This window comes from Crinia signifera, chromosome 7 (genome assembly GCF_055691185.1).
Source record: "Crinia signifera chromosome 7, ASM5569118v1, whole genome shotgun sequence".
NCBI classification, from domain to species: Eukaryota; Metazoa; Chordata; class Amphibia; order Anura; family Myobatrachidae; genus Crinia; species Crinia signifera.
The window spans coordinates 86,172,632-86,183,393 of record NC_139223.1 but is presented as its reverse complement, the minus strand read 5'-3'; the positions used below and the strand labels follow the sequence as shown (position 1 = coordinate 86,183,393).

The 10,762-nt window shown below is 43.2% G+C and overlaps 1 protein-coding gene across 1 annotated transcript in view; it reads right to left on the bottom strand.

The window, feature by feature from the left end:
- Window positions 1-4,483: 4,483 nt before the first annotated feature.
- Window positions 4,484-10,762, bottom strand: part of GTF3C1 (general transcription factor IIIC subunit 1) — a 91,940-nt gene continuing 85,661 nt past the window's right edge. The window contains exons 35-37 of the mRNA XM_083153412.1: window positions 9,503-9,530; window positions 7,300-7,489; window positions 4,484-4,959 (exon numbers count right to left, since the gene is read on the bottom strand). Coding sequence (XP_083009538.1) covers window positions 4,750-4,959; window positions 7,300-7,489; window positions 9,503-9,530 — 428 coding nt within the window. The 3' untranslated portion in view covers window positions 4,484-4,749. The remainder of the gene's footprint in view (window positions 4,960-7,299; window positions 7,490-9,502; window positions 9,531-10,762) is intronic.

Below are 10,762 nucleotides of genomic sequence, written 5' to 3'. Positions count from 1 at the left end.
TGGATATCTACAAAACATGCACTGTTGGTGTGCCTTGAGGACCATGGTTGGGAATGCCTGTACCATTCACTTGGCAATGGTTAAGTGTACCGATTGCAGTGAGGCACCTAGCAGTGAGCGCAGCACTACCCATCTATTCTACATGGCTCAAGTATCAATATTGACACAAAAAAAGTGAAAAACTAATTTCGATTTAATAACGGTCAACCTAGACATTGCGTGTGAGCTTTATAGGACGACTTAGAATTGGTTGTACTTGTATCCTTATTAACAGAAATAAAATAAATATAAAGTTGGTTTAATATCAAAGTATACAGGTTAAGTATCCCTTATCCAAAATGCTCGGGACCAGAAGCATTTTAGATAACTGATTATTCCGTATATTTTTAGATTTCAATGAGGTATCTTGATTTTATAAACACATCAGACATATGAAATACACATTTTATTTGTGCACGAAATAAGGTTTCAAAACATGAAAAAAAAAAAGGTTTGTGTACTTAGACACTGAATTTAAATGCCAAGTAATCATTTTCTTGCTCATATTTAGTTCTGGATACATATCATGTGGCCAGTAGTGCCAATTAATATGTCCCCAGTAGTGCTTATAGCACACAGAAAAAAGAACATTCTGGAAACTATGGGTTTCTGAATAATTTGGATAAAGGATACTCAGCCTGTATTAGGAAAGTCCACACCATTGATAAAGTTGTCAGTAGGACAACAAAACATGCCATCAGGAAACACTTGCTGATTTATCTCTTGGGACAATCTCTGGTTGCTTTTTGGATGCCCTAATTTGAATTGGCTCAAAGACTTTCCCACCCCTGGGTCCACAGCTGAAAACTACCATTTTTGGGACGCACCACCTGCCGATTGTGGATTACAAACATCGTTGAGGACTGCTAAACATCCTCCAGCGCTGTTTACAAAATCCTGCTAGGTTAATGGACTCCCACATGTACTATAATCACACACTGGACCCATCCTGGGGAAACTGAAAATTTCTAACCACCAAATGAGCTTTCCAAAGTGACACAACACGATTCCAACCTAAAAGTATACAACCTTTGATTGCCCTATTTTTATTTTTCTGTTTCACAGAATTCCAAATGTGGGCACATCTTGTAATGTTTAGCTAACTGTGCCTGAAGCACTGGTGATGGTGTGGTCACATTTATGAAACCAATCAGAATACTGGTGGATGTTTGCCCAGATTTCCCTTTACTGAGGGGTAGATGTATGAAGCAGTGATAAGGGATAAAGTGTCTGGTACTTTATCACCAGCCAATCAGCTCCTGACTGATAAGTTACAGGCTGGGTTTAAAAAGGGACAATTAGCGGCTGATTGGTGATAAAGTGCCAGGCACGTTATCACTTCTCTTCCCTTATCACTGCTTCATACATCTACCCCTAAAAGCCCAGAATCTTGACTGCTGTACCTGCTACTCCAAATCAGGCCCTTAGGGTGTCATTTAATAGGATGCGTAAATGTGATTTTTTTTTTTTTGCGCGATTTTTAGGCAAAAAAACTCCGTCCGAAATAGCATATTTAATGAGATACGAAAAAACCGCATATTTTGCCGCAAAATCGCACATTCTGAAGGTGCGATTTTTAGTATCGCCAGAACTCGCATCCAGATGTTTTTATATTGTAAAGTATACAAATCGAATACTTAATGAGATGGGAAAATGTTACTAAAAATCGCCACACATGCAGACCAGGTTCTGACAGGCAAATTTGCCAGAACCATGCACAGATCATTGAGATCTGTGCATGGTCCTGTCTTAAAATATGTGTAAAAGTTAATTATTATTTTTTTTTTTTAAATGACGCGAGGTCCCCCCTTCTGAGCATAACCAGCCCCGAGCTCATTGAGCCGGACATGGTTCCAAAAATACAGAGGACCCCCCCCAATAAAGGAGTCACTAGATGCCCCCATCAGAACTCACTGTGCAGCTCTGTAGTGCACTGATCTTCGGAGGAACAGTAGAGAGAGGCAGCCCTCTATCACGCTGAGTGATATATTGCTCTGTGTCCAGTTTGCTTCAGCGACCAGAGATGATGAAAAAGAAACTGCCAGGGGAACCCGCCAGTGTAAATCAGATGGTCCACCGATCACTACGGGCAGAAAATGGGAGCGCGCTCCCGGCGATTTATAGCAGGTGCACATTGCCAGCGATATAGTTGCTATAATCGCCACTGTGTGTACGCACCATTAGTTATCTATTTACCCACTATCTATCTTCCTACTATTTATCTATCTACCAACTATCTACAACTAAATGTGAGGGTGGATTTAAATGATATGTGCGTGTGTGTTTATATAAAAAAAAAAAGCAAAGGCCAGTTAAAACAGCTGCCAGGGGATTGCTGTCCTTCTCTATGGATATATTCTTATGATGACTATTTTGGATATGCTCTATCGGTGTGAATAAAACAATGAGTGTGGGCCCTTATGCTTTCTTCTCCATACAGGCGGTATTTCATGCCCTACCATCCACTAGGGTGTGGTGGGAGAATAAAATAGTGTGCCGAGCGCAGCGAGGCACCGTGCCTGAAGCATAGCGAGCGATACGAGGGGATGCGGTGCACTGGAAATTATGTCTACATTTGGGTAAAAAAAGACAGTGAAAAACCCCATGTCGACCTAGACACTGTCAACCTAATGCTTGTGTCAACCTATTGACCTAAACCCATGTCAACCTTGTCCTATGTCGACCTAGAACCAGGTCGACCTTTCCCCATGTCAACCTGTGTTGACCTTTCCCCATGTCAACCTCATACCCTCCAACTGTACCGTTTTAGCCGGTACAGTACCGTTTTTTAACAGTCTGTACCGGCTAAAACAAATTGTACCGATTGTACCGGTTTTATGGTTGAGCCAGCTCCTCCTTCTGCAACTCATGATAAGCGATAAGATCGATTGGGCCCGTCGGGTGTTATGAATTTATTTTGGCCCTTACAGCGGCTCTCACCCGTTCCCAGGGGTGCATTGCGCCAGGTCCCGGCCAGCGTGTGTCGCACAATGACATCACATTTCACCGGCGCGAACCCTCCTGAAGTGTATTTGCCGGAAGCCGCGGTCATGGAGCAGCAGTTCAACTGAGTTGCAGGATCAGTGGCTGGAGATGAGGGCACTCAGCGGCCAGGAATATGTTTCAGAAGTGGCAGCCTGTGAGTGAAACAGGCAAGGAGCACTAAAGTATGTGGCATTGTGCAGGAGATGGAAGCGATAATAGTATAGAGACCTAGAGAGGGGAATAAATTATCATGTGGCTGTCACACTTGTAAGATTGGTAATTTGCGTTGCAGGAGGCACACTCTTTGATGTAATGTGTATGTTTCTCCTGGTGTGTTACGGTGGTGGTGGTGCTATTGTTGCAGACTGATGTGTGTCAGGAACTAGTACTGGACTGTTGCTGTGGATGGAGAGAACGGTGGTATTGGTCAATTGGGGATAATATAATACATACAGTATATGGGGAAAAAATGGCTAATAAAAACTCGGGAAGGGGGCCTGGCCACACCTCCCCTTTGCAATTGACCACGCCCATTTACCAGTGACCACGCCCCTTTCTGGATATGTACCGATTTCTGCCAGTCAAATGTTGGAGGGTATGCAACCTGTGTCGACCTTTCCCCATGTCAACCTAAATGTGTCGACCTAATGCTTGTAGACCAACATACTGTAGACCAAATGATCTCAACCCGTTACCACACACCACCAGTTTTTTGCAGTGCACTGTCCCTTTATGAGTGTAGGAGGTAGGGCGCAAATCTATAGTTTGCAGGGAGGCACAGAACACCATTGCACCGGCCCTGCTAGAACACTTGTAGTATGCCGCTTCCTTACGAAGTAAACCAGTGTTTCAAAGCCTGTGCACTATACCTGAGATATGTGCATATTCAACCTTATTTGTATTGTAGGAGACCGAAGATTAGGGGCCAGATTCTCTAAGCTTCAAAAGTGATAAAATGGAGAGTGATAAAAAGCCAGCAAATCAGCTCCTACCTGCCATGTCACAGACTGTGTTTAAAAAATGTCAGGCAGGAGCTGATTGGCTGGTCGTTTATCACTCTCCATTTTATCACTTTTAAAGCTTAGAGAATCTGGCACTAGATGTTTATATAGGCTGCAAATGTCAGCTGCTCAGACACTTATTAGAAGCCATGACAGACATAAGGACCCAGTACCCAAACAAAAGCTATATACTTCAGCTTCTGTAAGTTTTTTATTTAAACATTACATCATTTATATTACAGCTAAAGGGACAAAATATAGTCTTTATTGGTAAACATTTATGTAAACAACTAATGATTATATATATATATATATATATATATATCTCTAAGTCTTTTTTTTGTACATGTACAGCATTACCGACGTTTCAAGGCTGGTGAGCCTTTTCCTCAGGATGCGCTGTAAAGTGCAAATAGTGCCCATTTCACTGCACAGGCACTATTTGCACTTTACAGCGCATCCTGAGGAAAAGGCTCACCAGCCTTGAAACGTCGGTAATGCTGTACATGATGTCACCTTGAACTTATAAAAATGTATCTACAAAAATCCGCGAGTGCCGTTTTCCTTCCCCAGAACCTGGCTACAGGACAGGGGATATGATTGTATATATATGTATATGTGTGTCAACGTACAATTCATGGTAACTGAACATTAACGCTAAAAACTTGAAAGAGAAGTTACAAATAAATTAAAGACATACACTGCAGCTAAACCACCAAAACACTTACAAAACCCATTTATTCCAGTTAACTTCAGAAGGGAAAATCCCACCAAGTCTCACAGTGCAGTCAATGGTAGGTTCATAGAATGCTGGTAAGTCTTCTGAAAGTTTGGAATTTTTAAACATTTGTGGAATGCCACACTGTGAGAAGAGAGTGACTTTTGCAGGCTTTTCAATGTAGTACTTTTTAATACATCCTATTTGTTCAAGTACCTGGATGGGAAAAATATAAAATGATCATACAAAGTTTCAACAGAGACTTCTAGTCCATTACAGACCCAGCCAATCAGATTAATTCTGTATTACGTTCATTCTATCTGTTAGGCGCATTGTATCTTATTGGAGAAAGAGTGCTAGATAATTAAATTTATTGTTATTCAATAGTGCAAGATTAATGAGATTCTCAGAAAATGTCCTGGAACCGCCCCATTATTTTAAGTGATCTAGCTAGCTTAGAAAATGCCCCATACGGCACTCAGAGTGTAGGGGCCGTAGCTATAGCTATGTGCAGCCCCATGCTTCGCTATCGCCCGGCAAATAATATCCAGCATGCTACATACATCTAGTAATATCAGCGGGCAGTGCCAGAGTTCTCACCGGAGAACACTGGCCCTTACAGATCGCTCAGCACACAGCTGTGTAATGAGCGATCTAGCATCACTCAGAATGCCCAGCAAATCTCCCTGTGTGTAGGCCCCTTAAGGCTTTAAGAAACAGAGGTGTAGATGTATGAAGTAGTGATAAGGGAGGAGAAGTGATAAAGTGCCTAGTACTTTATTACCGGCCTCTCAGCTCTTAACTGTCCCAGCCTGTAACTTAACAGTCAGGATCTGACTGGCCGGTGATAAAGTACCAGACACTTTATCACTTCTCCTTCCTTATCACTGCTTCATACATCTACCCATGAGACTTGTACATAACCAGGCCAGCATCAGTGATTAGAGATATGGAAAGATCATTTGCAATTGGTTAAAGATGGATGCCGTCTGTTGGCTTCATGACATCTGGTTTCTGATAACTGCATCTAGAAAACTGCGTAGTTTTACAAACCAGACCTGTTATTTTTGTAGAACTATAAAAATGGATTACGCTGATGGTACCAGTGATGTAAAAACATTTTACAAATATAACTACAGGTTGTCTCTAAGTTATAAATCCTGACTTTATAGTATTTCAGCTGTCAATTGCAAGTAGCAAGCCAAGGACAGCTCATTACACACAAGTACATAACAGTGAAGTCCTGTATCTTCTATTACAGGGGTGGCCAACCAATCAGAGGCAATGAGCCAAAAAATTTTTTATGGTAAGACAAAGAGCCGATACTATGCAAAAATGGGGGTGGCCTATCTCCCTCAAGGCCACGCCCCATTTTTAAATGACCGGTGCTCCCTACATTTGAGCCGTCCTGCCAAATATGCTATCTATCTATGCAACCCAATATGAGGCGGCATGGAGGATCAAGATAGAAATACAGGGGTGTGAGCAGGATTTAGTGAGAGAAAGGGGGGAAACAAAGTTTCAGTGAGAGAAAGAGGGGGTCAGCGAGAGTGAGAGAGAGAGTGTTAGCAAGAGATGGTGTCAGGGGCAAAGTGAGAGAGAGGAAGAGAGTGAGGAGTAAGAGAGACCTAGAATTATATGGGGGCATACACAGGACAGGTGAAGGAAAGGGGGACAAATAGGCGGCGAATGGGAGGGAGGGTGCATAGATGGTGAGTAGGAAGCAGAGGGGGCATAGACGGGCAGAGAATCATATGGGGGAATAGATGGATACAGGGGGTGGATTGGAATAGAAAATCAGCCTAGGAAGCATGAAAATACACTTACATAGAACATGATATACACACACTCAGATCACCAGCGTATACAGTACACATACATACTGTATATGAGTTCCCAGGCAGATATTGATGGGCTCTTATCCTTCCGCACAGCAGGTCCCACATGATCACCAGGGTGGAAGGTGGGCACTTGTTCTGAGTGAGCCATAGTGAAGAAATCTCTCCCTGGCTGGGACCCTTGGGTACAGTGATTGCCAGACGTGATCTTCTCGGGCACACCCACCCACTCCCACCGGCAACTCCATTCCCCTCCTCCCCTGCGCTCCATTCTCATCCTCTCCCCTGCTGCCCTCCTGTACTGTGTGCTCCCCTCCGGCCTCCGCAATCAATGCTGCATTGCTGGCCGCACAATCCCTGACAGCCCTGGCACACTGCCTCCGGGCTGTGGAATGAAGATTGCGGAAGTGCACCAGAGAGGGGAGAGGTGCACTGGACAGTGCCGACGGCATAACACCTGGACACAAAAACTTCCGGTCAAGCGCGTCCCGCTGCAGGGGGCGCGCTTGCCCGCTCTTTGTGGTATCAGTAAGCAGCCACATTACAGGGACAGGGGAGTGATCTCAGGAGCCGCAGCCCGGTGACAGGCGAGCCGCATGCGGCTCGCGAGCCGCGGGTTGGCCACCCCTGTTCTATTAGCTTCACGTGTTCATGTAGAACAATCTTTCCAACATTCAATTTACTGCTTAAAATGTATTTTCCAAAAAACAGAATTTACCTGCAATAGCTCCAATATAATGACAGGCTGCAATACGTCATTGTAATGTTGTAGTAAGTCCTTCTCTGTAATCCCCGGCTTGGTCATTACCTGGTACAATACAGCCTCAAGCATCCCCTTGCACACAGGCTTATTTAAGCTACCATTTACAATCCTCCACGGTCTTCCAAGAAAGCAACAATCAGATTCCCTTCAAGGAAAAAAAAAGATTTTTTTCCCATTCATTGTGGGTTGAAGTTCATGGCTTTAAAAATTTTTTTTTTTTAAAGTAGTTTTGTATTCATTTTTTAACAGTAGCAACGAAATAAAACTGCATATAAAAAAATAACCCCCCCCCCCCCAAAAAAAATTAAATAAAAAAAAAAAAACCACCATGGGCTTCCATATCAGGGTATGGTGTACAGACCGTAACAGTAAAGTAAGTGGAAGACAAAGAATGGTCCATAATTATCCCTCGGTGATAATTGTCTGTACTTTACTCAGAATGCTGGGGAGGAGCATATTGTGAGGAAAGCCACCAAAACCAAATACGATCAAACTTAGATTCAGCTTTATGAATAATATATAAATATTATGCTGCACTTTGACATTAACTAAGGAAGTCCAGGCGTTAAAGTCAGGTGCCGTGGAAGCCATCCAAAGTCTAGCCAGGCAGACCTTAGCCAGCATTCGCAGCATATAGCATAGTATGACTATCCAGGACATAATCACCGGAAGCCCAATGTAACAAAACAGAGCTATTAAAATGCAAGGTGGAATCCTTGTGACAAACCTAGCTTGAATCACGTGAGTCCAAAAGGATGGTCACTGTACAAACTGAAGGTGCCAAAATCCTATTTCCCTAAAGCCAAGTTACTTATTATTATTATACATATTATCTTTTAGTAACAATTACAGGTGCAGCCAGGGGCGTAGGGAGGGCGGAGCACAAGCTCTAGGCGCCATGACATCAAAGGGTGCCAGAGCCGTGCAGCCCGCTCCCCCCCCCCCCCTCCGCCCCCTGCTCTGCCCGGCTGAGCTCAGCTCAGTGATGTAGCTAGGGCTCCTTAGAGGTGCCAGCTTCTTGGGGGCGCAGAGTGGTGATGTTGCCTGTGATCTGTGAAAGCCAGAGGCAGCCCTGCCCCCTCTCTCTCCATCTCTTTCCCCTCCCTCCTCTCTCCCCTCCATCCTCTCTCTCCTGCTCTCTTTTTCCTCTTACCTCCTTTTCTCTCGAACCTCTCTCTAACTCCCCTCCATCTCTCAGCCTCTAATCTCTCTTTATCTTTCAATGCGTACAGTGCCCCCTTTTGAGAGCTCCACCTACTACAAATGGGGGGGCGCAAGAAACATGCCCTTGCTCCGGGCACCGTGCTACACCACTGGGTGCAGCCATGCTCATCGTTGCAGTGACTAAAGCTGGCCATACACACACAGATTTATCTGTCCAATCTGTCTGGTGGTAACAAGGACCTGGAAATATATGGGAGAAAATGACAATCAAAAATTTGCTACCAAACGCTGGAAAACAGACAACAATTATTGCTTGGATAAATTTGTTGCATCAAATTGATTAAACAAATTTGTCTGAATAAGCATTGTCTGTTTTCAAGCATTTGGGAGAAAATTTTTGATTGTAATTTTCTCCCATATAGTTCCAGGTTTTTGTTCACACCAGACAGATTGTACAGATATATCTGTGTGTATGGCCAGCTTAAGTGCAGATGCGTGTATTCTCCTGGTACTATCAAGCTCTTCTGTTTGGCCCTGCCTCACGGTCAATAAGAAGACATTGCTAGTGATGCCAAGCTGACAAACATTTGTGTCCCTTACATGTGTGACACCTGGTGCAGTTTGTGGAGCAAAACGGCTTGGCTTATCGCTGTGGGAGGGGCATGGCTTATCGTCCCGACTCAACATCCGTCACTCTAGAGGTCCAGGAGATGTGGCTGCAAAACCATAACTGTCCTACACGGTTACAGGAGCTGGGTGCTGTATGTAATGTTACCTCACATTTTTTCACCACTACTGCAGAATGCAGCATGGCATCCCCCATTGCCTCCCTGCATTATTGGAAAGTCTGTATGCACTTGCTGATGCATAGTCAGTCCGCCCACAACAGTGGCCGGGTACGCATAGTTCTAGTGTGTACTTGGCATAAGTCTATGCCTAATACTTAACAAGTAAAGGACATTTCCATCATTACAACTGGTCACAGATCACTTACTCTTCAGGTAACATTCCAGCAGTTTCTCCTGTAGAAGAGAAAGCACAATTATTATGTAATGCTCTGAGTTATTGTCTGGGCTGAGCTCAATTTTACCTTGTGCCATCACAATGTTATTTTACAGGCTGAAAACAGTAAAAATGCTTAATGACAGAAACATATGCAGCCCCCAACCACTGGTTCTGACATCTAACAGGTAAAGTGATTCATACTTCTTAATAAATGGCCCCAGTGATTTCATCAGGTTGTATATTTACAATACTTAATAGGAACCCTGTTATAAATTAGCATTTAGTCTATCTGTATACAGTATTTACTGTATTTGGCCATCATGCTGAAATTAATCCCCTCTATAAATCTAGATGGATTTCAGGTTTTCATATTAGACCCATCCAAGAAAAGAGACACAATATACAAAGTGGAAATTAAGGAAGTAATGGATAACTGGGGTGTGGATTAGTAGATCGACAGTTAAAAGGTTGACCCCAAAAAGGTTGACCTGCAATAGGTTGACAAGGTCAAAAGATGGACATGAAAACCGTTTACATGAAAAAGGTTAACATCTGTTTTTTTTTTACATTTTTGTGTCAATGTTTACATGACCCCCAATTAACATACCACGTACCCTCGCATAGCTTGCTACACTTGGCACACCATTATCTTCTTCAACTAGGCCACCATGGATGGAGAAGTAAGACCGAGCAGTTAAAAAAACCCCATCTTGTCGACCTTGTCACGTGTGTCTACCTTTTTTCATGTCAACATGTTAACCGTGTCGACATATTGCATGTTGACCTATTGCCAGTCTATCTAGAGACTGTCGATTTATCAAGTGGAACCAGGACAACTGAGCAAGGTAAGTTTTATTTAGGTTTTACTTTCTAGATGGAACTTTCTAGTGTCCTGTCCCGATGGAATGGCCTTTATTTACCATGTACTTGTCCTCAATTGCATTGTACTGTAATTCATTATTTTCTTGTTTTCTCTCATCTATGTATTGTGAGGCGCTGCAGAACCCTTGTGGTGCCATATAAATAAATGATAATAATAATACAGCAGCACAAGACTTCTCTCAAATGATTTCTTGAGTCTTGTTCATTTGCAAAAAGACTAATGTGGCGCCCACTCACAAAATTCCATTCCATGCAATGGCATACGATGCGATCGTATATACAATTTTTGATTGCACAAGCACCCTGATGGGTCCTTACAATGTGAAATTGCCCCCCATAGTCAACGCCACCCCCAGGATCAACGCCA